General features: G+C 35.9%; 1 protein-coding gene across 1 annotated transcript; it reads left to right on the top strand.

Moving 5' to 3' along the window:
- The first annotated feature begins 11,616 nt into the window (after positions 1–11,616).
- On the top strand, positions 11,617–12,744 carry IFNA2 (interferon, alpha 2). The gene has a single exon (XM_011930336.1). It carries the CDS (start codon positions 11,679–11,681, stop codon positions 12,243–12,245), a length of 567 nt encoding a protein of 188 aa, XP_011785726.1. The 5' UTR covers positions 11,617–11,678; the 3' UTR covers positions 12,246–12,744.
- Positions 12,745–13,834: the final 1,090 nt, after the last annotated feature.

The raw sequence follows: 13,834 nt of genomic DNA on the forward strand, positions 1-13,834 counted from the left end.
ATTGATTACAAATTATCAGATACTTTCACCAATTTGTGCCTCACCTACAAATGTGTAGATGTGTTGACAAAATGACAAGGAAATATCTTGACTATTTTATATAGTAGGCAAAATGAAATTAACAGTTGGTAATTATCTCTGAGAGTCTAAAATGTGATCAACAAAATTAATAAGCATCATAATTATCGGATAAAATAACCATATTTACTGTGGCCCAGGTGGCTCTATACGTTGCTCAGTTAATTCTCACTGTAAGTTCACGAGGTGCGTGGGAGACAAGACCTGTGAGGCTTATGGCCTCTGGACCAGAGAGTGAGTTTCTTACAATTATTTCAGTGACTCCTGTAGAAAGCAGAGCTAGTGGCTCTTGTGGGTGGAAAGGAGAGGATACTTATGCTTCCAATTTACGTGACTGTGGGAAATGATTGGGAAAATAGAAGATGACATATGCTGATGAGTGAAATGTGAAGGATGGAGCAGAGCAGGTGATGAGTGCCATCAGCAGAAATCAGGACATGGAGAATTTCAATCACTAGGACAGCAGTGACACTGAGCACACGACCACTGCTAACAGCGCACAAAGCTCCTTTTGCTGTTCCAAACAGCCGGCAGCGGTCGTCGGACCAGCTGTAACGGACCCACCAGCGATCCTAACCTGTTGGTGCCGCTTCCTCAAGGAGACCCGCGCTCGGGGTCCACAGAGTCGAGGCGCGGCGCTTGGGAATTAGGGTCCGCGGGCCTCGTGGACAGCGAGTAAACGCCGCCTTTCACGGCTCTGACTACAGAGGGAGAGTTCTACCGCCGCCTCCCCCGAGACATTTTTCTCATGGAACATTTTAGCGAGACAGTGTATTGTGCCAGTGTATTGAGGGGACTGACGGCTCAAAATCAGATCGTGCCGTAGTCTGTGTTAGAGATTCAGGGCCATTTCTACGGAGAAAGACCCGAATTCAGAGAAAGGGGAAAATCATGAACAAACGGGAAGCGAGTTTACAAAGTACTGTCCACCTTTCAGTAGACAGGGCACCCCGGAGGAAAAGGAAAATGTGTGCCCCTATGTAGGTGATTTTATTAAGTTTTAATGGTTATTTTTTCCTACAACAAAGTAGTTGGAAACACTTGAAAACTGAAAACTATTAAAACACATTATTTTAAGTTTATGCCAAGATCAGACTTTTTTTTTTTTTTTGGTAAGTTTCTGATTTTAATGTAGGCAAACATTAGAATACTTTCAAAATTACTTTTCTGCTTATCTCATTTTCAATTAAGAGCATTACCATGTTTAGCAGTATCTCATGAACCAATAACTATTTTCATTAATTTCAACTTTCAGGAACTTTTAAATCTCATTTGTTTTAAGCAAGGGCTTTCTATGAACCATTCAGCTTCATATGCTGTATAGTCATGGTTTTCATTGGAGAATTTGATTAACATTTTCCACTTGGTTCAAAATGTCATCCCACATAGATAAGTTGCATAAAAATGTGTAATCTGTTTGCATTAAGATGCTTTCCATTTCAGCATAATGCAGGTTTGCATTTGGTATCATTTACTACTTAATATATATCTTATGTGCCAGTACATCGATTTTGATTTTTATGCCCTAGATATCCTTAAGTGTTTTTAATGTAGTGGTTAGTATAGACATGATAGTTTCCCATCTGCTAGTTGAATTCAAAAATGTATATATACCCCTTGTACAATACTTTTAAAAGGTTATCTTAATTCACAAATGCCGAATTTTACATAAGATTATGAGCTGAGTAAGGCACGTATGTCACATTACCATTTTGGGTGGGAAATAATGGCTTTTGTGCCTTTATGTGCACCTGCCACCATTGCCCCGTTATCATATACTTGGCTATTGTCATTTTTATGTCCGTATCATTTACTAGTTTATTAACAGTTTCATGAACTAGATATATTGAAGTTTTTCTTTCATTTAAAAAATATCAATAAAACAATTGTTAACATCATTCTTAATGTGAACATAATGAACTATATATATTGTATAATCAAAAAATATTTTGTTTTTATATTCTTTCTCAATAGTGGTTTATATCTAACATGATTACCTATAACATTATGACTCATTCTGAACTCTATTCACAAATAAGACTAGAACTTTTTGTATTATTAATTATATGAGTAGCTATACCAATATTATAATAACTGAAAAGCTCAACTAAAATTGAGAATATTGCAGAGTTTGGGCTGCTAATACTCTGGGACCTTCTAAGAGGTTACTTTTTACATAAAATAAAACAATATTGAAAATCACTTGCAAAAATTTGCCAACATTTTTGTTTCTCTGATTTTATTGCTTCTGTAAGCATCATCTAGTAACTTATGAGATTGAAAGATTTTGTAAACTTTCTGTTTTAGGAAACATGACGAAACATCAAAACTTCATGGTCACAAGTTTTGTTTGAGTTTTGCAAATCTTTGAATATATTTTTGAGGTGCTAATATTTGATTACGTTGCATTACTGCTAAAACATATGCATGGAAACAATTTTAAAAGGATTCTTTGGGACAAAAGAGGATGTCACAATGAATCAACTCTTCGTTAGAATATTTTTACAAAACCAATTTTTTGAAAACATTTAGCCATAATGAAACAGATTCTCAAAAAGCTGAATCTTGTCCTTGATCAAGCATGAACAACTTTTTAGAGGGCCAAATGGGACACAGCCATAGCAGACAAATCTATATACCATAGCAGACAAATATATATAATTACACATATTGTGGTATTTTTTAACCATGAAAATAACAAAGCCAGATTCGCTCTCATGTGCCTGTAACCCCAGCTAATCAGGAGGCTGAGATAAGAGGCAGGAAGATTGCTTGAGCCCAGAAATTTGAGACTGCAGTGAGTTATGATCACCCCACTGCACTCCCACCAGGGCAACAGAATGAGATTCCATCTTAAAAAAGAAAAGAAAAAGTATAATACGCAGAAATTGCAAGTATCTTAGGCATACAGCACAATGAATATTCATACACTGAATGCACTATGAAACTAACACCTGTGTGAAAAATAAATAAAAGATTTTGCTCAGGACGTAGAAGCCTCCTGAGTGTTGCCTTCTCATCACTACTTAAAACCAGCTTTCCTGTTTCTTCCCTGAAGATAGCTACTCTGACTTCTAACAGTACTAATTATTTTTAGTAGGTATACTTTGATGCCTTTTGTGTGTATTTACTCATTTAATCCTTACAATAATCCTATGGAAAAAAAGTACTCTAATTGTCCCCATATTAAAGATGAGGAAACCAGGGAACACACATTTAGGGTATTTTACAAGGTCAGACCTGGGGTCCAGCCTACGAACTGTGGCTGCAGAATCATACTTTTAAACCAACAAACAATCCTATGACAAATAACGGCAAAACTGGAAAAGTAGTCCAGTTCAACACAATTAGATGTGTTGAAGAATAACCAGTAACGTCCATATAACACTTTGCAGTGGTTTGACACTTACAATTAGCATTCATATTTTCTAAATTGTGTCTCAGAAGGTTGTGGGGAGCATGAGGCTTGGGGAAGAGAAGAGATTTGCCTGAAGGCCACAGCTGGCAAGGAACAGAGTCAAATTTGAGCACGGGGCAGAACCATTATTTTTTTCTCCTTTCTACAGAACAGGCAGAATCTGAGGCCAGGAGGGTTAAGAGTGGTAGTCTCCTCTCTCCAGTCGGCCCATCTCAGCACTCTGCATGTGGGGGATGTTAAACTAGTGTGAAAGTCACCCTTTGTTTCTGGACATAATGTTGAGAAGCACTCCAAACTCCCAGACTCCTTGGGGGAGCCTGGACTGCACTAGTGCTGGGGACAGAAGATTTGTTTATAACCTAGTTTCTAGGAGGATTAGAGGAGAGTTAGGGGGAGGACTGAGGCACTGGGTGAGCAGAACAGAGGTTCTCTGTAAATATGGGGCTTCACTAGGATGACTTATGAGTACTTGATCTGTCCTGACAGCCCACGCAACTTTGGAAGACGGGATCATGGCATCTATTGTGGGCACATACTTTCACACAATATCAATATTTGGGTGAACTTAACTGTCAAAATAATTGCGTGTAAACAGCACAGTTGTAATTTTTAACAAATCTGACAAATTCTATCTGTGCAGTCAAGAGCCCAGAATACCAGATTTTGCTGAGTTTCTTATGTTCCAAGTTCTCAAGCTGCTTCTGGCTCTAGGAATATCTTCACAGTTCTTGATGTTCACTTTTGTGTATTAAGCAAATGAGTATCATATGACTTGTTTAATCTCCTCCTAGAGGAATAAGAACTTCAATGCACCTAAACAAATCCACAATGGATTTCTTTACCGGCTTGTGAAGTATAGATGTGTGAGCAGTGTTGGTACTGCAGACCCCTCTATTACTGCACTTCTGTGCTTGGCTGGTCATCTATGGAGATTTGTCCACTGCAAGGCAGGGCACTGGCAGGCAGGAAGAGTCAAGGTGTATCTGCCTTCAAATTCAGCTTCTTCCTGCTGACACTACACTGTGATTCCGCAAAGACATTTGTGAGCAACATAGTTGTGACCCAAGTTTTCCCTCATCCTCTTCCCAAGTGAGAATGTGCCTTCAGCGGCTAAAGGCCAGAGCCGGAGAGAGACTTAGGCAGAGTGGATGGGTGGCTCAGCGCTGCAGTAGATCAGCTCTTGCCCCCAGCTCTGCTGCTACCAGCACTGCCTCGGTTCTCCAGTTCTTTTGAATATGGAGTTGACCCTTGAGTAACACAGATTTGAACTACTAGGGCCCACTTATAAGTGGATTTTCTTTGACTTCTGCCACCTCGCGAAACAGCAAGACAAACCCCTCCTGTTCCTCCTCCTCCTTCACAGCTTAGTGTGATGATGACCTTGATGATGATCCATTTCCACTTAATGAATAATAAATATATTTTCTCTTTCTTGTGATCTCCTTAATAACATTTTCTTTTTTCTAGTTTGCTTTATTGTGAGAATATATATTACATATAGCATACAAAATATGTTAATTGACAGTTTATGTCATTGATAAGGCTTTCAGTTGACAGTAGGTTATTAGTAGTTAAGTTTTCAGAAAGTCGAAAGTTATACGCAGATTTTTCACTTCGAGGGGGGTCAGCCTCTAACTCCTGCATTGTTCTAGAGTCAACTATGCATAAAGTTAATAACTCTTGATATGGCTGCAGAGATTTTCAGGGCTTTGTCAATTTTAAAAACTCGTCACAAAACCAACTATTACTTTGTTAATTTTTAAATTACTCTTTCTCTATTTTGTTTATCTTTGCTCCAATTTTTATAATTTCCTGCCTTGTACTAGCTTTGGGTTTAGTTTGCACTTCTTTTTCTAGTTACATAAGATAAAATTGGGTAGTTTATTTGAGCTCTTTTTTCCTCTCTTTACGTGTAAGCTTTTATAGCTGTAAATTTTCCACTTAGTACTGCTTTTACTGCATCATGTAAGTTTTATAATGTTGTCTTATTATTTTCATTTATCTCAAGATGTTTTCTAATTTCTCTTGACTTCCTTCTTAAATTCTTATCTCATTTAGACATACATTTATTTTCTTTTAGGCCCTATGCATTGGGATGCAAAATCAGAATGGTTTTGCTTTCTACAAAAAGTAAAATGAGAAAGAAATATATTTGGTCTTGTGAGCACTATATGAAAATACTTTATATTCCATTGGTTTTATCATATTCATATCCCTTTTTTAACATAAAGCTGAAGGTGAATAAAAAAATCAGGATTAGCCAAACAAATTTGCATGGTCAAATACCACATAAAAAGTAAATATACTTAAGTTCCCAGCAAAATCTGAATTGAATGTAGACAAAATGCTCATTTCTCAGTGTTTGACAGGCTAACAGTTTGAGCCAATAAAAATGTACTGACTGGATAAACTACTAAAAGTTGTTAATTTTTGCAATATATATTTCTGAAAAGAAAGTTTATCTGTTATAGAAATTCCTGTGCCCATTTAAGAACTTTGAGCATTAGAATTGTTTAATAATACAGTTTAATTGTATCATGAAAATAATTGACAATACAATTTATTTGGTTTATTTTTAAAAACTGATTGTTTCTGCTCTCTCTACATATAGACTGGTTTTATACTAATGTTGCCTAAAGATCATCAAATTATTTGAAGCCTAGGTTTCTGAGGGATGGAAAATGATGTCACAACTATTTATAGTTCGCACACACATTCTGGGGATTTAATACATCCTTTACAAGTGCAGGAAAGGTGGAAGATTGATGATTTGGGGGAAGTAGGGCTACCACACCCCAGAGGGTGGTATGGTATGTTGTCTATTGACAGCTGTGTGAATCAGAGAGTTTGAATTTAGACATATATCTTTGTATCTAACTACAGGTTAGTTATTTTCTTTTATGACAAAGTAGAGGACAAATTACAGATGAGGTCATAATATAGTGCTAGACAAATGTTGAATATTATGCTGTTGTTGCAATTTGAATCCCAAGAGCCATATAAGCCTTAAAGTATTAGATATTCACTGGTTTTAGCAATAGGCTCAATAGGCATTATTGACACTCAGTAAGAGTAAAGTGAAAATATTAGTCATTATCTATTTTAAATTGAGCAAATATGACCATGATGAAATAAAATACTTCATGAGTGTCTTCCAGTAGGAAGAGAAAATCTGAGGAATTGCTTCTGTAAAAATTATTTATTGAGTGAATACACTAGGCCTGGTGCTGAGGGTAATGCAATGAATAAGACAGTGTCCAGTTATTAAAAAGCTGAATGGCTGAAGATGATCCCATACCTACCATTTTTACATGAGGAGGAATCTAGAGGTTTGAGACAACATAATTTCTTACGCAAAATAAAAAGTAAGGCCAGAGTTCAGGATTAGGAGCTGTAAGTTAGTGCTTCCTATACTAATATTCAACATTTATTCAGTTTAAAATATAAGAAAAAGATTATTTTCTTTGTTTTATAACAATTACCTTGGTTTGAAACATATAAAATTCCTTAGGATGTTTGAACTTTAATGAAAAAAATGCAAAACAAAAATCAAATTGATGATATTTTCTAAGTTGTGTAGTTTTGTTGGAGATGGTATCACTCCCAAGCATGTGAAAATTAGTTTTTGAGATGTGACCAAATATTACATTACAATAGTTTGTGTCCCTGCAAAGCTTAATCCTATTTAACATAATCTTGTTCCCTAGTGTTCATTTCTCCAACTGTGTTTTCTCATGTATTACACAAGAAGCATTGACATTGAGTTCATTGAAGATAGAGAAAATACATGCAAGGTAAGTGTTAGAAACCTCTGATAAATAGAGAGCTTACTGGAGGACTTTCAGTTATTTGCTTAATCTCAAAGTCATATTGTGAGTGGTGGCCTGTGCTTACTTGTGAGATATCATTGGCTATCTCCTGAATGTTGCTTATGTTTGAGCCTCAGTCCTTCTGAGTGTAAGGTGGGCTTTGAGAATTAAGTGCAAATAGTTTGCATTTTATTATTTAATTTTACTAATGTTTTTCAACACATCAATAATTATGTCAAGTGCTGAAAAGAAAAAAAATGTTGATAATATTTGGATGAATATCTAACAGCTGTGGAAGTTACAAATTATTTTCTCTGATGAAGCATAAGTAAAAGTAAAAGATATTAATACTCAGTTACAAGAAGATTATAAAACACCAAGCAGATTTAACACAAAGCAGACTGCCGCAAGGCATTTAAGAATCAAACTCCCAGCCGGGTGCGGCGGCTCACACCTGTAATCCCAACAATTTGGGAGCCCAAGGAGGGCGGATCACTTGAGGCCACGATTTCAAGACTAGCCTGGCCAACACAGCGAAATGCCATCTCAACTAAAAATGCAAAAATTAGCCAGGCGTGGTGGCACACACCTGTAATCCCAGCCACTAAGGTAGCTGAGGCATGAGAATCGCTTGTACCCAGAGGTGGAGGCTGCATTGAGCCGAAGATCATGTCACTGCACTCCAGCCTGGGTGACAGAGTGAGACCCTGTCAAAAAAAAAAAAAAAAAAGAGAGAGAAAAAAAAGAATCAGACTCCCAAAGGTCAAGGATAAAGAAAAGATCCTAAAAGTAGCAAGAGAAAAGAAACAAATAATGTATACTATAGAAAATAATGTATCCAACACATCTGGCAACGGACTTTGCAGTGAAAACTTCACAAGCCAGGAGAAAGTGGCATGATATATTTAATATGCTGAAAGAAAAACAAAAACAACAACAACAGAAAAACCTTTCACCCTAGAATAGTATAACTGGCAAAATATCCTTCAAAAAGAAAAGAGAAAAAAAAAAAAAGACTCCCAGACAAACAAAAGCTGAAGGCTTTCATCAACACCAGCTCTGACCTACAAGAAACGCTAATGGGAGTTATTCAATCTGGAAGAAAAGGATGTTAATGAGCAATAAGGAATCATGTGCAAGTACAAAACTTGTGGTCATAGTAAGTACAAGAAAAACACAAAATATTATAACACTGCAACTGTGCTGTGTAAACTACTCATGTCTTATGTAGAAAGAAGAAAAGATGAATCAATAAAAATAATAACTATGATGACTTTTCAAGACAGAGACAATACAGTAAGATATAAATAGAAACAACAACAAGTTAAAAGTGGGGAGATGAAGTTTGATTTTTTGTTTTCTTTTTGCTTGTTTGTTTATGCAATCAGTGTTATCAGTTTAAAATAATGGGTTATAAGACACTATATGCAAGCCTCATGGTTACCTCAAATCTAAAACATACAACAAATACACACAAAATAAAAAGGAGAAATTAAAACACACCAGCAGAAAAAATCACCTACATTAAAAGAAAGACAAAAAGGAAGAAAAGAAGGAAGAGAAGACCATCAAATAATCAGAAAATGAATAACAAAATGAGAGGAATAAGTCCTTATAAATAATAACACTGAATGTAAATGGACTAAGATCTCCAATCAAAAGATGTGGAGTGGCTGAATGTATTTCAAAAAAAAAATACTACACCCATCTGTGCGTGGTGGCTCACACCTATAATCCCAGCATTTTGGGAGACTGAGACTGGTGGATCACTTGGGCCCAGGGTTTCGAGACCAGCCTGGCCAACATGGCAGAACCCTGTCTCTACTAAAAATACAAAAAATTAGCTGAACATGGTGGCACATGCCTGTGGTCCCAGCTACTAGAGAGACTGAGGCACAAGAATTGCTTGAACTTGGGAGGTGGAGGTTGCAGTGAGCTAAGATCGATTGAGCCACTGCACTCCAGCCCAGGTGACAGAGTAAGACTCTGCCTCAAAAAAACAAAACAAAACAAAACAAAACAAAACACCCCTAGATCCAATGATCCATTGCCTACAAGAAGTATGCTTCACCTATAAAGACACAAATAGACTGAAAGTAAAGTGATGGAAAAATATTCCATGCCTATGGAAACAAACAAAAAGAAGCAGAAGCTGCATTTATATCAGACAAAATAGATTGCAAGACAAAAACTATGAAAAGGGAGAAAGAAGGTCACATTATATAGTGATAAAGGGTTCCATTTAGCAAGAGCATGTAACAATTCTAAATATATATTCACCCTATACTGGAGCATTCAGGTATATAAAGCAAATATTATTAGAACTAAAGAGAGAGATAGGCCCCTATACAATAAAAACTTGGGACTTCAACACCCCACTTTCAGCATTGGAGAGATCATCCAGACAGAAAATTAACAAACATCAAACTTCATCTGCACCATAGACCAAATGGACCTAATAGATATTTACAGAACATTTGATCCAACAGCTGCAGAATACACATTCTTCTCCTCAGCACATGGATAATTCTCAAGGATATACCAAAGGCTAGGTCACAAAACAAATCTTAAAATGTAGAAGAAAATGAAATAATCTCAAATGTTTTCTCTCACCACAGACTAAGAAAAAGATAAGTCCCAAATAAATACAATCAGAGAAGAAAAAGGAGACATCACAACCAATACCACAAAAAATTAAAGGATCATTAGAGAATAATATGAAACTATATGCCAATAAATTGGAAAACTTAAACAAAATAGATAAATTCCTAGAAACATACAACATATTGATCTGTTCAGATTTTGGATTTTTTCATAGTTCCATGAAGAAATACAAGACTGGTTCTAGAAGAAATACAAGAATTGTTTCTTGTATTCCTTCATGGTTTTTGTATTTCTTCATGGAACCATATAACAATGGAACCATGAAGAAATACAAAATGTGAACAAACCAATAACAAGTAATGAGACATATGCCATTGAAAAAGGTCTCCCAGAAAAGAATACAGGATCTGATGGCTTCACTGATGAATTTTGCCAAATATTTAAAAAACTAATACCAATCCAACTCAAATTATTAAAAAAAAGAGGTGGACAGAATCTTTCCAAATATATTCTATGAGGCCCGTATTACTCTGATAATAAAACCAGAGAAAGACACATTTAAAAGACAGAAAACTATAGGCCAATATCTCTGATGAATATTGATGCAGAAATCCTCAACAACAAATTAGCAAACTGAATTCAAGAACACATTAAAACAATCATTCATCATGACCAAATGGAATTTGTCCTAGAGATTCAAGTGTGGTTAAGTATGTGCAAATCAATGGGTTTGATGTTGTTCAATGAACATAACATCCTCCAGCTCCATCCATGTTTTTGCAAGTAACAGAATCTCATTCTTTTTTATGGCTAAGTAGTACTCCATTGTGTATAAGTGCCATATTTTCTTTATCCATTCGTCTGTTAGACACCTAAGTTGCTTCCAAATCTTAGCTATTGTGAATACTGCTGCAATAAATATGGGAGTGTAACTATCTCATTGACATACTGATTCCCTTTCCTTTGGATGAATACCCAGTAGTGGGATTTCTGGATCATATGGGGGAAAATGGAGGTGGTTAACGGGCAGAAAAATATAGTTAGAAAAAATGAATATGATTTAGTATTTGATAGCACAATAGAATGACTACAGTTAATGATAATTTATTATATATCATAAAATAACTAAAATAGTATAAATGGGATGTATGTTGCAGAGAGGAATGATAAATGTTTGAAGCATTGGATACTCCATTCACCCTGATGTGATTATTGTGATTTGTCTGCCTATATCAAAATATTTCACTTATCCCATAAACACAGATGCCTCTTATGTACCCACAAAAATCTATTTTCAAAAAGTTGCTCTAAAAATATAGTTATCAAGTTAAGTAAAATGTCAATAGCCTTTTAATTTAATTTTTAATTATTTTACTTTACAATAATAAAAAACATTAACTTTATACTTTTTAATTTAATGTATAGAATAGAGATATACATAGGATATGTAAATAGATACACAGTATATATGTGATTAAAATATAATGGGAGATTCAATCAGAAAAAGTTTCTAAAAAGGCTCTGGAGTAAGAGAGGAAGGAAACAATAATGAAAAAAAATGTGGTGAGAAAAACGGCTTAAAACTCACGTAAGGAGTGCATAAAGAAAGCAAAAAGAGAAGTAGAAAGTAACACAGGAGCATTTGGAAAATGTAAATGAGTATGTTCCCTATTTAAGGCTAGGCACAAAGCAAGGTCTTCAGAGAACCTAGAGCCTAACATTTAGGCTCACCCATTTCAACCAGCCTAGCAGCATCTGCAACATCTACAATGGCCTTGACCTTTGCTTTACTGGTGGCCCTGGTGGTGCTCAGCTGCATGTCAAGCTGCTCTCTGGGCTGTGATCTGCCTCAAACCCACAGCCTGCGTAACAGGAGGACCTTGATGCTCCTGGCACAAATGAGGAGAATCTCTCTTTTCTTCTGCCTGAAGGACAGATATGACTTTGAATTTCCCCAGGAGGAGTTTGGCAACCAATTCCAAAAGGCTCAAACCATCCCTGTCCTCCATGAGATGATCCAGCAGACCTTCAATCTCTTCAGCACAAAGGACTCATCTGCTGCTTGGGATGAGACCCTCCTGAACAAATTCTACACCGAACTCTACCAGCAGCTGAATGACCTGGAAGCCTGTGTGATGCAAGAGATGGGGGTGACAGAGACTCCCCTTACGAACAAGAACTCCATCCTGGCTGTGAGGAAATACTTTCAAAGAATCACTCTCTATCTGAAAGAGAAGAAATACAGCCCTTGTGCCTGGGAAGTTGTCAGAGCAGAAATTATGAGATATTTTTCTTTGTCAACAAACTTGCAAGAAAGTTTAAGAAGTAAGGAATGAAAACTGGTTCAACATGAAAATTATTTTCATTGACTAATACACCAGCTCACCTTTTTATGATCTGCCATTTCAAAGACTCATGTTTCTTCTATGATGATGACACGATTTAAATCTTTTCAAATGTTTTTAGGAGTATTAAGCAACATTGTATTCAACTCTTAAGGCACTAGTCCCTTACAGATGACCATGCTGACTGATCTATTATCTATTTAAATGTTTTTAAAATATTGTTTATTTAACTACTTATAAAACTTAACTTATTTTTGTTCATATTATGTCATGTGCACCTTTGCACTGTGGTTAATGTAATAAAATATGTTCTTTGGTAAATTTATTTTGTCCTGTTCGTTGAACTTTTGCTATGGAAACTTTTTGTACTTGTTTATTCTTTGAAATGAAATTCCAAGCCTAATTGTGCAACCTGATTAAAGAATAACTGTAACACTTCATTTATCCATCAATATTATATTCAAGATATAAGTAAAAATAAACTTTCTGTAAACCAGGTTGTATGCTGTACTCAAGATAACAAGGTGAACCCAACAAATACAATTCTGCTCTCTTGCGTATTTGATTTTTGTATGAAAAAAACTAAAAACGGTAATCATACTTAATATCAGTTATGGTAAATGGTATGAAGAGAAGAAGGAACAACCGATGATTTCTCTCTGCAGAAGGTAGAGGGAGGCATGTGAGGAAGTAAAAATAAGAGCAAGATATTCTCTTTGAATTGACTAGTATACATCTAGTAGAAACTGTCCATTGCCAGTTAGATATATAAGTTTGCAATTTGCAAGGAATGTGATTGCTGGGGGTTCATATGTGATAAGGGAAAGCCAAGAAATGAAGGTCACAGTGTCAGGAGAGAGTGTGGAGAGAGATTCTGAGGACCTTTCACTTTTAAAGGGAGGGGAGAGAAGAGCCACAAAGGAAACATCCACAGCTACAAAGGAATGGCTGTACATTAGAAGGCAACAGGAGAGAAAGATAATGAAAGTGTATGTAGGAAGATAAATGCTTGAACCCAGGAGTTCAAGGCTGCAGTGAGCCATGATCACAACACTGCACTCCAGCCTGGGAGTCAGAGGGAGAGTGACCCCATCTCAAAATAACAAACAAACAAAAGGAAATAAATGTGCCGAGAAGAGGATTCAGTGGATTTGCCCAAGGTGTGGCTTGAAACTGCCTACTAATTGGGAAATAGATGGCATTGGCACCCTTAGTGAGAATTGGTTGGGTAAAATTAATACACAGAAACCATATTGGAGTAAGTGGAAGTTTAAATAAGATTAGTGACCTTAAGTGGAGAAAGAAATAAAATGGGATCAGAAAAGAATGTGGGTTATTTTTTCTGTGCATAGTTTTTCCCTTTTTGCAATGTATATTTTTCTGAATAGATTTCATGTAATTGAGGTACTGGCAAATGACATTAATATATTTCGTATTTATTTTAAGTCATGGCATATTTAATTACAATAGTAATTTATCAGTTTTAATTAATACTATTGTGACTATCAGTAAGATGCCTAGTTTTGTTAATTATTTAGGCAGGAATAGATTACTAATTCAAACTTTCATCAAAATATTCA

The sequence above is a fragment of the Colobus angolensis genome, unplaced genomic scaffold (assembly GCF_000951035.1).
Source record: "Colobus angolensis palliatus isolate OR3802 unplaced genomic scaffold, Cang.pa_1.0 Scaffold86, whole genome shotgun sequence".
NCBI lineage: Eukaryota > Metazoa > Chordata > Mammalia > Primates > Cercopithecidae > Colobus > Colobus angolensis.

Coding starts and splice junctions, on each gene's coding strand:
- IFNA2 (XM_011930336.1), top strand. CDS start 11,679: ATGGCCTTGACCTTTGCTTTACTGGTGGCCCTGGTGGTGCTCAGCTGC.